The sequence below is a fragment of the Haliotis rufescens genome, unplaced genomic scaffold, assembly GCF_023055435.1.
Source record: "Haliotis rufescens isolate VD_foot unplaced genomic scaffold, xgHalRufe1.0.p SCAF_14, whole genome shotgun sequence".
NCBI lineage: Eukaryota > Metazoa > Mollusca > Gastropoda > Lepetellida > Haliotidae > Haliotis > Haliotis rufescens.
This window is the reverse complement of record NW_025963824.1, coordinates 14584162-14600472: the sequence shown is the minus strand read 5'-3', so window position 1 is coordinate 14600472 and position 16311 is coordinate 14584162. Positions and strand designations below refer to the sequence as shown.

Below are 16311 nucleotides of genomic sequence, written 5' to 3'. Positions count from 1 at the left end.
GAATTCAATTCATGAATGGAAAGAGTTCGATTCACCGAATACGCGAGTGAATCGTAACAGCCCTACTCATGACAAACATGCCCAATGCAGTAATTCACAATCATGGCTTCCTCTAGACGTTCAAGGGTCGGCCATCTTGGATGCTTGACGTCTGCTCCTTGTATTTTGGGATATCCTGTGAGAGCAATGTGACTTCAGCCAGGAATTTGAGTAAATAGAACCTGTATCTATGTTCCCTGCCAGAAATGTGTGTTTTTTCCCTTCGATATCATGTAATTTGATGGCATAAAACAAGAGAAGAGCTGAGAGTGTTGCCCCTTGAAGATTGCGCCACCATCTGGTCTCTAACAAGGCTGGAGCACCCTCTTTATAAACCCTTTCATCTTTTGATTGGTGTTGTAACAGAAACCTGATATGGGAGTCTTAAAAAATGGGGGCATTTGAAAAAACAGAATTAATGTTTTGATTTTTTTACAAATATGAATCTTTTGATTACCTCGATCATTATAGTCGAGTACACAAAAGTATATTTTACACTAAAATCATATAGATGTGTACAGAAAAATAAAGTAACTGATTTTATTCTTGTTTTTATCATCTTGTGTTTTTTCGGAAGCATCTATCTCAAAACACACTAAGGCGTTTAAAAGTGTGCTGATGTTTATGGGCTGAAAGTAGACTCATTGGCTTTTTAAAGATTTAGTCAAGTTAGGTGTTGTTTGTGCACAGATTAAATATTGATTAATCCTGAAATCCATTTAGTCAGTATCATCAGACCCGTGAAGGTCCGGGGTAGAATAGGTCTTCAGCAACCCATACTTGCTGCAAAAGACGACCATGCTTATGGGTCAAAGCTCATGATGCCAATCACTGGATTGTCTGGTCCAGATTCGTTTATTTACAGACCGCCGTCATATAGCTGGAATATTGCTGAGTGCGGCGTTAAACAACAAACGAACAAACAAACAATATCATCATAATTATGATTAAATTAAATAATAAGAAAGATTTAAAATCACTGTTACTTTTGATTTTCAGTTTATTCATTAAGATACTTAAGATTCATGGAAGGACTGGTTCTTGTTGTAGTCTTACCCTTTTGATAAGTTGGTTGGTTGATTTGTTGTTAAACGCCGCACTCAGCAATATTCCAGCTATATGATGGCGGTCTGTAAATAATCGAATCTGGACCAGACAATCCATGAGCATCGATCCACGCAATTGTGATCGATGGCATGTATCAACCAAGTCAGCGAGCCTGACCACCCGATCCCGTTAGTCGCCTCTTACGACAAACATAGTCACCTCTTACGGCAAGTATGGGTTGCTGAAGACCTATTCTACCCCGGATCTTCACGGGTCCCCTTTTTATTAAGAAGGTAACTTACACACATAGTTGTATGTCTGATGACGATTTCTGATGAGATCAGTTTCTGTCTCATTATTTACTTTCAGAAGTAATTTAATTGATATCAGAACCATATTGCTAATTAAAAGAAAAAAGTATTAAAACACTTTATATCCTAAAATTCTTTGTCAATGATTGAAAGTAACATTACTGGATGACGAGAACAGTTGATAACAAATAGTTTGATTATCATTGCTCATCCGTTGATGCGATACACTTTGTTCCCATACAATACAAGAAAAAATCAAGTCAGGCAAACCACACCACACAGGAACAAAGATAGCCAATCAGTTAACTCACTGACCATCTGATCAAATTACTCCGCTTACTATCTAGCAAGGGTCTGTTTGGTAATGGTCCATCTAGCAAGGGTCTGTTTGGTAATGGTCCATCTAGCAAGGGTCTGTTTGGTAAGGATCCATCAAGTAAGGGTCTGTTTGGTAAGGATCCATCAAGTAAGGGCCTGTTTGGTAAGGATCCATCAAGCATGGGTCTGTTTGGTAAGGATCCATCTAGCAAGGGTCTGTTTGGTAATGGTCCATCTAGCAAGGGTCTGTTTGGTAATGGTCCATCTAGCAAGGGTCTGTTTGGTAAGGATCTTTCCAGCAAGGGTCTGTTTGGTAAGGATCCATCTAGCAAGGGTCTGTTTGGTAATGGTCTATCTAGGAAGGGTCTGTTTGGTAAGGATCCATGTAGCAAGGGTCTGTTTGGTAAGGATCTATCTTGCAAGTTTCTGTTTGGTAAGGATCCATCTAGCAAGGGTCTGTTTGGTAGGGATCCATCTGGCATGAAGCTGTTTGGTAAGGATCCATCTTGCAAGGGTCTGTTTGATAAGGATCCATCTAGCAAGGGTCTGTTTGGTAAGGATCCATCTTGCAAGGGTCTGTTTGATAATGATCCATCTAGCAAGGGTCTGTTTGGTAAGGGTCCATCTAGCAAGGGTCTGTTTGGTAAGGGTACATCTAGCATGAAGCTGTTTGGTAAGGATGCATCTCGCAAGGTTCTGTTTGGTAAGGATCCATCTAGCAAGGGTCTGTTTGGTAAGGATCCATCTAGCATGAAGCTGTTTGGTAAGGATCTATCTTGCAAGGGTCTGTTTGGTAAGGATCCATCTAGTAAGGGTCTGTTTGGTAAGGGTCCATCTAGCAAGGGTCTGTTTGATAAGGATCCATATAGCAAGGGTCTCTTTGGTAAGAATCCATGTAGCAAGGTTCTGTTTGGTAAGAATCCATGTAGCAAGGTTCTGTTTGGTAAGGATCCATCAAGCAAGGGTCTGTTTGGTAAGTATCCATCTAGCAAGGGTCTGTTTGGTAAGGGTCCATCAAGCAAGGGTCTGTTTGGTAAGGATCCATGTAGCAAGGGTCTGTTTGGTAAGGATCCATCTAGTAAGGGTTTGTTTGGTAAGGATGCATCTTGCAAGGGCCTGTTTGGTCAGGGTCCATCTTGCAAGGGTCTGTTTTGTAAGAATCAGTTTGTTAAGGGTGTAATCTCGGCAACTCCATTGTTTGATATGTTTGGTGTATCATGTGTTCCAGGATGTTTGGTAAGGATCAGTTAGTTAAGGGTGTAATCTCAGCAACTCCATTGTTTGATATGTTTGTTGTTTCGTGTGTTCCAGGATGTTTCGAGAAGCGAGAGGAGCTGACCCTACTAGCCACACCCACACCCGCTGCCTTCCGATGCTGCAGTGTTAGCGATGCTGGAGCTGACCACTGCAGGAAAAATCGCCTTGTTCCTCGCCGTCCCCACCACCTTTGTCCTGCTTTACTGGCTGCTGAACCACGGAGACGACGGTAAGCTGGGCAGAGGGAGTCCGTAGGGGGGAGTGAGTGAGTGAGTTGGGTTTAACGCCGCTTTTAACATTATTCCAGTTATATCAAGGCGTGTCAGCTTAATGTGGGAGGAAAGCCCGAAGTGATGCAAGTCTCAGACGTTTACCTCTTCGGTGAAACCACGAACACGGATATGGTGCTGACAAACCTAGAAACATAATTGGGGCGAACCGGGATTCGAACCCACAATCATAGGTTTCTGGCGTGCCCAAGGATCACAACTGCCAAGGTCTACAGCACAGTAAAAAGTCCTAATTAGGAATTAACAGTTTCACAATTCGGCTGCTGTTAGTCACTCTATATTAATTAATTAAAAGATTGAGTTTTTGCAATCAGTTATGGTGAATTTTAACTAACTCAGCCGTTGTTATAAGTCGTTATTGTGTCAATGTCAAGGGTCATTTTTGAAGGTCATTCCTCATGACTGGAGGTATTTCCAGGTTTATCCTATACAGTAATATTCTTGCCTGTGATTGGATGATGTTGAAGGTCAAGGTCACTCAGTTAGACGTAGACATCGACAAGCTTTGTCAGTCCGGCAGGCGGGTTTTTTTAACAATGCTGATGTAATATACAAAACTAGTTGATTATTCTTAGTTTTACATAACTGCAGTTATTAAAATATTTCTAAATTGATGAAAATAAGGACTTAAAAAGATCCATATATATTGTAGACAATGTATTACTTTCTCCAGTTTGCTTGCCACAGGCACTTAATTTTAGATCCACGATAACTCCCTGTGTGAGCTTAGCTCAACTGGTCCAAAGCTCACCACTTAAAATAACTATATTCTGAGGTAGTGCTTTAAGCAATAATGTTTTTTCAATTGTTGTCTTTGAGTGATTATATTATTTGTTTCAGTCAATGATATTGTTGTTGTTGGGAAACGTTGTGTGGTTTTTTTCAGATAAAGGTTATTTATGTCAGATAATGTTTGTTTCAGATGAAGTGATGTTTGTTTCAGATGATGTTTGTTTGTTTCAGATGAAATGATGTTTGAATCGGATAATTTTGTTTGTTTGTTTTAGATGAAGTGATGTGTGTTTCACATGATGTTGTTTGTTTCAGATGATGATGATCTGCTCTCTGCATCCAAAGTTACCACATCACGTCAAACCGTTATCGAGGTTAAAGTCCCCCGAGCAGCTGTTGGTTCAGTGATTGGACGGCAGGGAGCTAATATAAAACAGGTAGGAAAGTCTGTTATATAGGTTGTTTTGTCAAAGATGCCTGGTGCCGTTTTGACCAATTTGGTGTTTTTGTCATCTGATCCCTTTTCGTCACAAACTGTATTTGATTTGAGGAATTCTATTGGGCTTTTACATTTTGAGACCATTGAGTTACAAATGGGGTCGTAGTCAAGATTATTTTACACATATATCAACATGCATGCATGTGTGTGTTCTTTTGTAGGGGTTGGAGTGGGCAAGCGGTCAAAAGTGACAGGCTAGAAGGACCCAGGTGCTGAGATCGTATCCCGCTTGTGACCGGGTTGTTATTCAGCCTTGGGCCCAACAATGTTTACATGTCCTTACAGTGTTGTCACTACCCCTAGTTTACAATACATACACCCTGTGCACTCAAAAGAACCCACTCGTCCAATGGTAGATGAAACACGAATACGTACAGACACCCGAAACACAAGTGTCAAAACGCGCGGTGTCACCCTGGGCAAGTGATGTAGTTCAAATGTGTTTCTGTTCACACAGCAGGGAATGGGTACCTGATATGTGAGGTTGAAATTAAAAAAAACTTGCCCCTGTTGGCAGGTTGGGTTGTATACTCCCCAGGGAGTTGAGAATGATAACTGGAATCAACACTTATCCACTGGTCGGGGAACACATAAAACCACAATTGTGCAGATAATTTTACCTGGATACCTGCGCTATATATAACTGTATAATCTGAGTTTGTCAGTCGTTAGTTTATTCCCTTATAGGATTCCAGGTAAGAATAGGTCAACAGACTGCCTATCCTGGTCAAAAGAAACACAATCCCGTGAAGATCTGGGGTAGAACAGGTCTCAGCAAACCATGCTTGCTGTAAAAGCGACTATGCTTGTAAGGGGGGACTAATGGGATCGGGTGGTCAGGCTCGCTGACTTGGTTTATGCTTGTCATCGTGTCCCAATTGCCTAGATCGATGTTCATGATGTCAATCACTGGACTGAGTGGTTCTGCCGTCATATAGCTGAAATATTGCTGAAATATTGCTGAGTGCGGCTTTAAACAACAAACAAACAAACAAACAAACAAACAAACAAATCATAAGATACGGCTGAACCGATCAGGTTAATCGTGTATCATCATAACCCAATCACTGGATTGTCTGGATTCAATTATTTACAGACTTTCACCAAATAGCTGGAATATGCAATCTCATTAAAATTCTGATCTTAGTTCTCGCTATCGCTAAACAAAGATCTGAGGGCATTCCATCACGGGTCACGTCAAAACGACCTTTCACCAAACCAATCAAAGCGTGGCTTACCAGATCATGAAAGTGACAATGTGTTTTCTAATCATGCAATCTCAAAAACGTTAACACTGGGGATTTACGGCCCGTATGACTGATTCCGTCAAAATTATTGTCTATCTCTTGCTTGCGTGGGATGAACATTTGAACAGGGGAGGCGTTGCACAGTACGTGGGAAGCACTGCCATAAAATCGCAACCATGAATATTAGACATTCCTGAATGTTAGTTTGTTCAGTTTTCAAAATTTTAATTGAGGACTGTGTCAACATATTTTTCAAGCATAGTCTGAAATGGAAGTCGCCAGGTTGAAACGAGTGCAGTTAAGCTCGAGAAAGCTGTTTTTCTATCAAAGCCTAGTTTCTACATCTTCCCGAGGCCAGCGTGTCCACTAGTCTATATCAAAGCCTAGTTTCTACATCTTCCCGAGGCCAGCGTGTCCACTAACCTATATCAAAGCCTAGTTTCTACATCTGCCTGAGGCCAGCGTGTCCACTAGCCTATATCAATGCCTAGTTTCTACATCTTCCCGAGGCCAGTGTGTCCACTAGCCTATATCAAAGCCTAGTTTCTACATCTTCCCGAGGCCAGCGTGTCCACTAGCCTATATCAAAGCCTAGTTTCTACATCTTCCTGAGGCCAGCGTGTCCACTAGCCTATATCAAAGCCTAGTTTCTACATCTTCCCGAGGCCAGTGCGTCCACTAGCCTATATCAAAGCCTAGTTTCTACATCTTCCCGAGGCCAGCGTGTCCACTAGCCTATATCAAAGCCTAGTTTCTACATCTTCCCGAGGCCAGCGTGTCCACTAGCCTATATCAAAGCCTAGTTGTCCCCCGCCGCGCGAAGCGCGAAGCGGGGGATATAGTATTCACGACCGTCCGTACGTCCGTCCGTACGTCCGTCCGTACGTCCCACCTGTTTGTTGCCGCGATATCTCAAGAACTAAACACTGGATTGTCTTCATATTTGGAACTATGGTGTATATACAGACACCGCAGACGCCAGTCGGTTTTGGTGACCTTGACCCCATTTTCAAGGTCACAGCAGGTAAATCTGCTTTTGGAGTTGGAAAACGGTGTTGCCGCGATATCTCAAGAACTAATCGCAGGATTGTCTTAATATTTGGAACTATGGTGTATATACAGACACCGCAGACACCAGTCGGTTTTGGTGACCTTGACCCTATTTTCAAGGTCACAGCAGGCAAATCTGCTTTTGGAGTTGGAAAACGGTGTTGCTGCGATATCTCAAGAACTAATCGCTGGATTGTCTTCATATTTGGTATTTTGGTGTATATACAGGCGGGGGACATTTCGTCCCTTCTGTGACAAATACTTGTTTCTACATCTTCCCGAGGCCAGTGTGTCCACTAGCCCATATCAAAGCCTAGTTTCTACATCTTCCTGAGGCCAGCGTGTCCACTAGCCTATATCAAAGCCTACTTTCTACCCTTGCCACATCAAGGCATCTTTCCTTGGCTTGACCCTGGCGCCACCTCGCATTGTGCCCCTTGTGATGAAAACGTGATATCCAAACAGATCGCTGTTCTTATCTCGTATAGCTTCACAAAAATGGTGACTACCATAGGCGACAACCAAGTTGATCAGACAACGAAAAGATGTACGATCACATCCCTGACACAAAAACGTAGGCAATTGTCGGGGGGGGGGGGGGTTTAAAAGATGAAAAAGACATATTTCAGAAGTAAATCACTTTCATATGAAGGTGTACCAGTCGTGGATGTTGATTTTGTAAAACGAGCTCTGATTGACTATCGATACGTGGGATAGTCCAATCATATTTATCACAGGAAAGTGGGCTTGATGTGGCAAGGGTGGAAACAAGACTTTGCTATAAAGGCTAGTGGAGGCCCTTGCTTCGGGAAGATGACAGGCACAGTGACAGTGACCAAGAAAATTTAATATGATTCTGAAACAATCACCTCCCAAAATGTTCTCAAAAGTCATTAATTATACCCCCATTTACGGAGTAAATCGGGGGTATATAGCGTTCCGTTCGTCAGTCCTTCCGCCCGTCCTTCCGTCCTTCCGTCCGAGCTTTTGTACGGCCCATAACTTTTTAACCATGCACCCTAGCTTCACCAAACTTGCTACACACATTTACCACAATGAGTACTTGTGCCTTTTGCTAGTTTGAAGATTCTGAACTTTTTGATTTTTGCTGTTTCCATGGAAACAGTTTCCATAGAATCATGGTGAAACATAAACTTTGGGTAGAGTTTTTGTACGATCCATGTTTACAATATTATGTATCCTAGCTTCAGCAAACATGCTACATTTAACCGCTATGATTGTTTTTTATCTTTTATAAGATTCTGAAAGTTTTCTCTTTTGCTGTTTTCATGGAAAGATGATGGAATTTAGAAATTTTGATGACTGGTTTTGTATAGCTAATATATTTTCCAAAATTGTTTCCACACATGTAGATCATCATAAGTATCTGTGCTTTGTGTTAGTTTGAATTTATGAATTCTTTACCATATCTGTTAAGGCTAGGGGGAAATTATTAATTTATTGATTTTCTTATATGATATTGTTCCACTTTTTATGTGTTTTTATATCAACAATTTTTGGTCCTTTTAATAATCCTTCTTATGTAACTCCTCAATCAAATTTTTATTCAAAGGTGTTCATGATGATCTACTTCCTCGTAGTGAACACTGGTAACATGGGGGATTGGTGGGGGGGGGGTCAATTGTCACTGGAACTTAATCTTAGTTTTTAAAACATTGAAGTTAAAATCAGTTAGAAATATATAATATTTCATTAATTACCAGACTATTCACTATTTATTGTTGACCAGCGGGGATAACGGGGGTATGTGAGCTTTGCTCACTTCTTTCTTGTTTTTTTTCTTCTAAATTATGTATTTATTTTAAAGTCAGTTGGATTTATGTAACACCACTAGAAATAAGGTCTTAGAGAATGTGAGCAATACTTGAATGGGTTAGGCGTGATGCATCTCCACCTCTTGTGGCATGGGTGTGGGTGTTTGACATTTGCCTGGCTTGTCTGGAACAACAGGAGGCAGCCTGGCAGGGAGAGGGGGGACTTGTGGGGATATACTCAGTGTATTGTGTGAGCAAGTGAATCAGAATGTGCACTGCGTGGAGGCCGCAACGTGGCATTGTAGGGGCCACAGGTTGGAGCAAAGTCACCTCTGTGTAACAGGAAAATAAATGTGTTATAACAGAGATATAGGTTGAATGTGTTATAACAGATATAGGTTGAATATGTTATAACAGAGATATAGGTTGAATGTGTTATAGTATAACAGAGATATGGGTTGAATGTGTTATAGTATAACAGAGACATAGGTTGAATGTGCTATAGTATAACAGATATAGGTTGAATGTGTTATAGTATTTTAGAGATATAGGTTGAATGTTATAGTATAACAGAGAAATGGGTTCATGTGTTATAGTATAACAGAGATAAAAGTTGAATGTGCTTTAATATAACAGAGATATTGGTTGAATGTGTTATAGTATAACAGAAATATAGGTTGAATGTGCTATATAGTATAACAGAGATATAGGTTGAATTTGCTGCAGTATAACAGAGATATGGGTTGAATGTGTTATAGTATAGCAGAGATATAGGTTGAATGTGTTATAACAAGATATACTCGTAGGTTGAATGTGTTATAGTATAACAGAGATATAGGTTGAATCTGCTATAGTCTAACAGAGATATGGGTTGAATGTGTTATAGTATAACAGAGATATAGGTTGAATGTGCTATAGTATAACAGAGATATAGGTTGAATGTGCTATAGTATAACAGAGATATAGGTTGAATGTGTTATAGTATAGCAGAGATAAAAGTTGAATGTGCTTTAATATAACAGAGATATTGGTTGAAAGTGCTATAGTATAACAGAGATATGGGTTGAATGTGTTATAGTATAACAGAGATAAAAGTTGAATGTGCTTTAATATAACAGAGATATTGGTTGAAAGTGCTATAGTATAACAGAGATATGGGTTGAATGTGTTATAGTATAACAGATATAAAGGTTGAATGTGTTATAGTATTATCAAAGTATTGGTTAAACATGTCATGGTATAAGTATAACAGATATATGGTGAGTTTTTCGTTATAACAAAATGACACGGTCAGGTTTCACGAGAATGTAATCATGTGATTCTATTACAACTTTCGATTGTCTAATATTTTGCTAGTTTCCCAGACCTGCAATCTAATTTGGACAGTGAGAATAATACATGTCGATGTCAGGCAGGTCAATAATGTCAACCAGACTTGTTTCACTGATAAATCGTAGTAACCATGGTAACACTTTGGTACACGGCACACACTTTTTAGAAAATGAAATGACGGTCAGTTGACTACATTTCTAGAAATTTGTAACATGAGGTAGACCTAACGTATCAAATATGCAGCAAAAACCATAAATACACTGACATAAAATAATGCGTATATTATATATTAGATAAAATGATTGCGTATGTTACAACTGTTAGATACAATGATTGTGAATGATCCAATTGCCAAATTCACTTACCGACAGTTACGTTCTGAAAAGCTTCTGTGACTAACATACTAATAGATGTCAATTGAAAAGCACATTGTGCCTAGTTAATGTACAAGTTGTATCTTAATTAGTTGCTGATTGGTAATTAAGACAATAGCACCTTTCTCACAATGCTAGGTTTTGTAAACCAATAATGGCAGATGCAGACAGGTACTATTCACATGGTTTTATATGATTTAGAGCGATTGTTATGAAACAGGTTTTAAGTTAAATACATAAATGTCAAGAAACAGGGGGGTAAAAAAATTTGAATACCCTCTAAAAATTGTAAAACTTGTGCATACCCCACCAAATGTTATATTTGGGATGACACTTTCTCAGTAAAAGTACAGATTCTTGTACTTTTGGGGGTTAGTCCTGTTCGGGATTTGAACCCACACTGCCAGAGTGAGGCACCTAATCGCAAGCACACTTAGTCAGCAATCTAATCTGTGCGACTTTGTGTGCTGGCGATTATGTGCCTCACTCTGGCAGTGTGGGTTCAAATCCCGGACAGGACTAACCCCCAAAAGTACAAGAATCTGTACTTTTACTGAGAAAGTGTCATCCCAAATATAACATTTGTTGCATTTGAACACTTTCTAAGTGGCGTTGTGTGATGTGGATACGCATCAAAATTAAACCCCTGGATACAATAACCAAATAAGCAAAAGCTTATCTACAGCTCTGTGGTAAAAGGGAAATATCGGCTGTTGAATGAGCAATAAAGTCCATTTGTATTAACAGGTATTTTATTAAATTGTTCGATAGGCATTACTTAGAAGTTGACGGATGACAAGGTGGACACAATTTTATGGATAACGACTTCTTTAATACTGTAAAAGGCGACGTGTCTAGGTAGATTATTAGATATCAGAAATACAGGCTCATCTGTAGTGATGAGGATTGCAAAATGATGGCCTTCTCCAGAAACAAAACACATCAATCGAAGGAAATCTCCACACAACTGAATATTAATTCATGAGACAAGCGGAGTATTCTAACACGGATCATATTGGATTCCCTGCCCAGTATAGTCATGATGGCATTCCAGAGACTGGCGCTCACGTTTTGTCTATTTCCAATCACGAACCAGTTCCTCCGTTAAATGTCAGGGCTGCTGAAGATGGGAGATCGTGATGCTGTGCTTACCGTTCCCATTTTGTGAGAACCGTTGATGCTTCTATTGGCATTTCTTATGTGCCCAATTGAAGGTGTGTGCGTGTGCCGTGAATTATTTGTGTAAACAACACCCTTGTCTGCACCTAAAAAACAACCTCACGGACATGTGGCTTGAATCTGTAGCATCATGTATTTGATGGGACTTGAAATGTACGTGCTATTGACCAGCGCTTTTTGCTTTGCGGTGTGAACGGACATATAGCCCACCTATAGCATTGGGTGTGGTGAACACCTGCTGTAGTAGGGGCTAATGCAAATTGTCACGTATTATCAAGATAAGAGATTTGGTTTTGTTTGTATTTGAAAAATAACAAAAGTATTTCAAATTTTAACCAAGTCACAATATGCTGGAAAAGGTAGAGCAGTGATAAAACCTTCTTTTTATTTAATGTGCTTTGTCAGTTTGTTTGTTTGTTGTTGAACGCCACACTCAGCAATATTCCAGCTGTATGACGGCGGTCTGTAAATAATCAAGTCTGGACCAGACAATATTGATCGATATCATGACCATCGATCCACACAATTGGGATACGATGACATGCATCAACCAAGTCAGCGAGCCTGACCACCCGATCCCGTGAGTCGCCTCTTACGACAAGCATAGTCGCCTTTTAAAGTTCCACAGGGCTCTCATCTGTATGGTACACTTGAATTCAAGTGTACCACAAAGTACGACACTTTGATCCATCTTCGGCCTCAGCCAATGACTTTCTACCAAGAACTGGTTTGTTCCCGTCCTGAGATTTACACCACGCTCTGAAGCTGCAGTTCTCAACATCTGTGTTTTTGAAAAAGTAGTGAGTGAGTGAGTTGGGTTTAACGCCCCTTTAAACAGTATTCCATTTATATCGCGGCGTGTCAGCTTAATGTGGGAGGAAAGCCCGAAGTGATGCAGGTCTTAGACGTTTACCACTTCGGTGAAACCCACGAGCACGGGTATGGTGCTGACAAACCTAGAAACATAATCGGGGCGAACCGGAATTCGCACCCACAATCATAGGTTTCTGGCGTGCCCAAGGGACGCAACTCTGTACAGCGAATCGCGGCGCCTTAGACGACTGGGCCACCCGTGCCTCCCTTTTGAAAGAGTAAGGATAGTTTGATAATAATGGGTATTTTTCTATCAGGAATGTATGTGCCAAATATTGGTTCATTCATCCCATGTTTAATGAAGACACGACTGTTTTTAATCATCCACCCTCTTTACAGTGCCTTATGACCCGTCAAGTTCCGGGGTAGAATAGGTCTTCAGCAACCCATGCTTGTCGTAAGAGGTAACTAACGGGATCAGGTGGTCAGGCTTGCTGACTTTGTTCATGCATGTCATTGTATCCCAATTGCGTGGATCGATGCTCATGATGTCAATCACTGGATTGTCTAGTCCAGACTGGATAAATATTCATAGCTAACTGGAATATTGGTGAGTGCGGCGTTAAACAACAAACAGAAGGAACAATTTAAACAATGTTATGAGTGAGTGAGTATCGTTTTACACCGCTTTTAGCAATATCCCACCAAATGACCAATATCAACGGCAGGGGACACCAGAAATGGGCTTCACACATTGTATTCATATTATCATGCATAGGGTTACAAGGTAATATATATTTCGTGTTAATGACAAATGTTACACAAGTGTAGGGTGGTGAAATAAGTTTTAAATGTGCCTACCTTTTTGTTTCTATACACACCTTGTCAGGTGGCCAGGTCTTCTAAGGCGCCGCGATTCGCTATGCAGAGTTGCATCCCTTGGGCAACCCAGAAACCTATGATTGTGGGTTCGAATCTCGGTTTGCCCCGATTATGTTTCTAGGTTTGTCAGCACCATACCCGTGCTTGTGGGTTTCGCCGAAGTGGTAAACGTCTTAGACCTGCATCACTTCAGGCTTTCTTTACACATTAAGCTGACACGCCGCGTGTAACTGGAATACTGTTAAAAGCGGCGTTAAACCCAACTCACTCACTCACTCACTCACTCACTCACTCACTCACTCACTCACTCACTCACTCTCACTCACTCACTCACTCACTCACTCACTCACTCACTCACTCACTCACTCACTCACTCACCGTTGCCTTTGTGTTTGCTGAGGACCGATTCTAACCCAGATCTTCACTGGGTTCCAAGCCTCTAGGAAGTCATGAAGTATTAAACCTCAGCTTAGTAATTCTCCAAACCAGATTACCAATTTTTTTCCTCTAAAACTTTGAAAATATTAGCAGAATATTTCATAACATTGATTTGCCAGCAAAAATTTTCAAGAGGTAAAGTGAACCTGAATGTACCAGTACTCTTTAAAAAAATCAACAAACTATTTTTTTCGAACTTGCTTCAACATTTTAAAGGTTTCCTCACCTTTGGAGGCCAAATTATTGTCTCTGTGTGTCCTTGATAGTTTCCATTGTTTACGTATGCGTGAACAGATCGTAAACAATGAACACTGCACTTGAAGCCTTAACCTGTTCACAGCTATTTCCTTCATGTGGGACTACTTGAACCTTGTGTTTTCGTCTTCAAGTCACATCATCCATGTGGCTATCATTCTTCAACCTCAAGTATGTTTTCCATAAGATAATTTTGTGTTACGATAGAAAATGTGGCATTTGATAGGTAAGTCATTGCATTTTTTTTAGCCCATATCATTGTTTGAGGGGACAGACTTAATGGATTGTGTCATATTGCTTGATGAGTTGATTAATAGCATATCAATACACCCTGACATTGTGTGTTGTGCTCATGGTATCAGTCACTGGTTCATCTGGTCGAAACTTGAATATTGACAAGCTGTCAACATAAAGTTTTAATATTGGTGAGTGTGACGTAAAACTATAGACAAATATGTGAATGTATGCCTGCTAATGATATGTGCCGTTTTTCTGTGTTTTTCAAATAATGTTTAATGTCAAATTTCTCTACCACAATACGTTGCCTATTTCATGCAGTGATATGTTAGTGTTTAATAATGACCGTTTCCTACAGATCTCACCTTTGTATGACTGTAGAATTTGTTTGTTTGTTTGTTTAATTTTTGGTTTATGCCGCACTCAGCAATATTCCAGCTACATGATGGCGGTCTGTAAATAATCGAGTCTGGACCAGACAATCCAGTGATTGACAACATGAGCATCGATCCATGCAATTGGGATCGATTACATGCATCAACCAAGTCAGTGAGCCTGACCACCCAATCCCGTTACTCGCCTCTTACGAGAAGCATAGTCACCTTTTATGGCAAGCATGGGTTGCTGAAGACCTATTCTACCCAGGTACTGTAGTATTTGGGATTCAGTAAGGTGGAGAGTTGCCCCTGTGCCACATCAATCAGAATAGATGCTGGCCTCTAATAGATGCAGGGTCAACGACCCTGGTATCTGCTACAATAAATATGGTAGATATGTTAAGGCAGTGTTCGAAATACCTGCCTGCCCGACCGTCCGAGACGGGTTGATTTCAACTCGGGCTGCCAGATTTTCAAATCCCCCTGCCCGACGGTCGGGTTATATTTCATATGTGAAAATATTCAAAATATTTCCCGATGATAAGCATTAATTCACATGTAAAGATGAATGATAAAATGTAACCAAAAGGAAACCCCGTTAGCTTATCCTGAGAAACATGTGACTATAGTGGGCAGGCGGGTTTTGGTCAGGGCTGGCAAGTATTTCAGCTAGCCAGTCCTGTGGTCTGGCTGAAATTTTTGGGAGTTTCATACCCTGGTTAAGGGCTCATTTATAAGTGGCTGTGATTTTGACTGTAGATCTATCAGCATTTTGATTGGTTGTTGATTTCAAACTCATGATACCCGTGAAGATCTGGGTTAGAATTGATCCTCAGCATCCCATGCTTGTTATGAGAGGCGACAAACGGGATCGGATGGTCAGGCTCGCTGACTTGGTATCCCAATTGTGTAGATCGATGCTCATGATGTCGATCACTGGATTTCTTCTCCAGACTTGATTATTTACAGACTGACGCCATATTGATGGAATATTCCTGGTTAGAATTGATCTTCAGCATCCCATGCTTGTTATAAGAGGGGACAAACGGGATCTGATGGTTAGGCTCGCTGACTTGGTATCCCAATTGTGTAGACCGATGCTCATGATGTCGATCACTGGATTTCTTGTCCAGACTTGATTATTTACAGACTGACGCCATATTGATGGAATATTCCTGGTTAGAATTGATCCTCAGCATCCCATGCTTGTTATAAGAGGCGACAAACGGGATCTGATGGTTAGGCTCGCTGACTTGGTATCCCAATTGTGTAGACCGATGCTCATGATGTCGATCACTGGATTTCTTGTCCAGACTTGATTATTTACAGACTGTCGCCATAGAGATGGAATATTCCTGGTTAGAATTGATCCTCAGCATCCCATGCTTGTTATGAGAGGCGACAAACGGGATCGGATGGTCAGGCTCGCTGACTTGGTATCCCAATTGTGTAGATCGATGCTCATGATGTCGATCACTGGATTTCTTCTCCAGACTTGATTATTTACAGACTGACGCCATATTGATGGAATATTCCTGGTTAGAATTGATCTTCAGCATCCCATGCTTGTTATAAGAGGGGACAAACGGGATCTGATGGTTAGGCTCGCTGACTTGGTATCCCAATTGTGTAGACCGATGCTCATGATGTCGATCACTGGATTTCTTGTCCAGACTTGATTATTTACAGACTGACGCCATATTGATGGAATATTCCTGGTTAGAATTGATCCTCAGCATCCCATGCTTGTTATAAGAGGCGACAAACGGGATCTGATGGTTAGGCTCGCTGACTTGGTATCCCAATTGTGTAGACCGATGCTCATGATGTCGATCACTGGATTTCTTGTCCAGACTTGA

At 40.7% G+C, this 16311-nt stretch overlaps 2 protein-coding genes across 7 annotated transcripts in view; both read left to right on the top strand.

The window, feature by feature from the left end:
* Nucleotides 1–16311, top strand: part of LOC124124414 (titin-like) — a 158951-nt gene that overhangs the window by 25899 nt on the left and 116741 nt on the right. For all 6 annotated transcript variants that reach the window (XM_048395765.1, XM_048395768.1, XM_048395769.1 and 3 more), the window contains 2 exons: nucleotides 3027–3201; nucleotides 4310–4431. In XM_048395765.1, the coding sequence (XP_048251722.1) occupies nucleotides 3105–3201; nucleotides 4310–4431 (219 nt within the window). In that variant the 5' untranslated portion in view covers nucleotides 3027–3104. Of the gene's footprint in view, nucleotides 1–3026; nucleotides 3202–4309; nucleotides 4432–16311 lie in introns of those variants that run through there.
* On the top strand, nucleotides 2196–3102 carry LOC125379199 (LWamide neuropeptides-like). Its single transcript, XM_048395424.1, has 2 exons — nucleotides 2196–2878; nucleotides 3027–3102. Exons 1-2 carry the CDS (start codon nucleotides 2196–2198, stop codon nucleotides 3100–3102), a joined length of 759 nt encoding a protein of 252 aa, XP_048251381.1.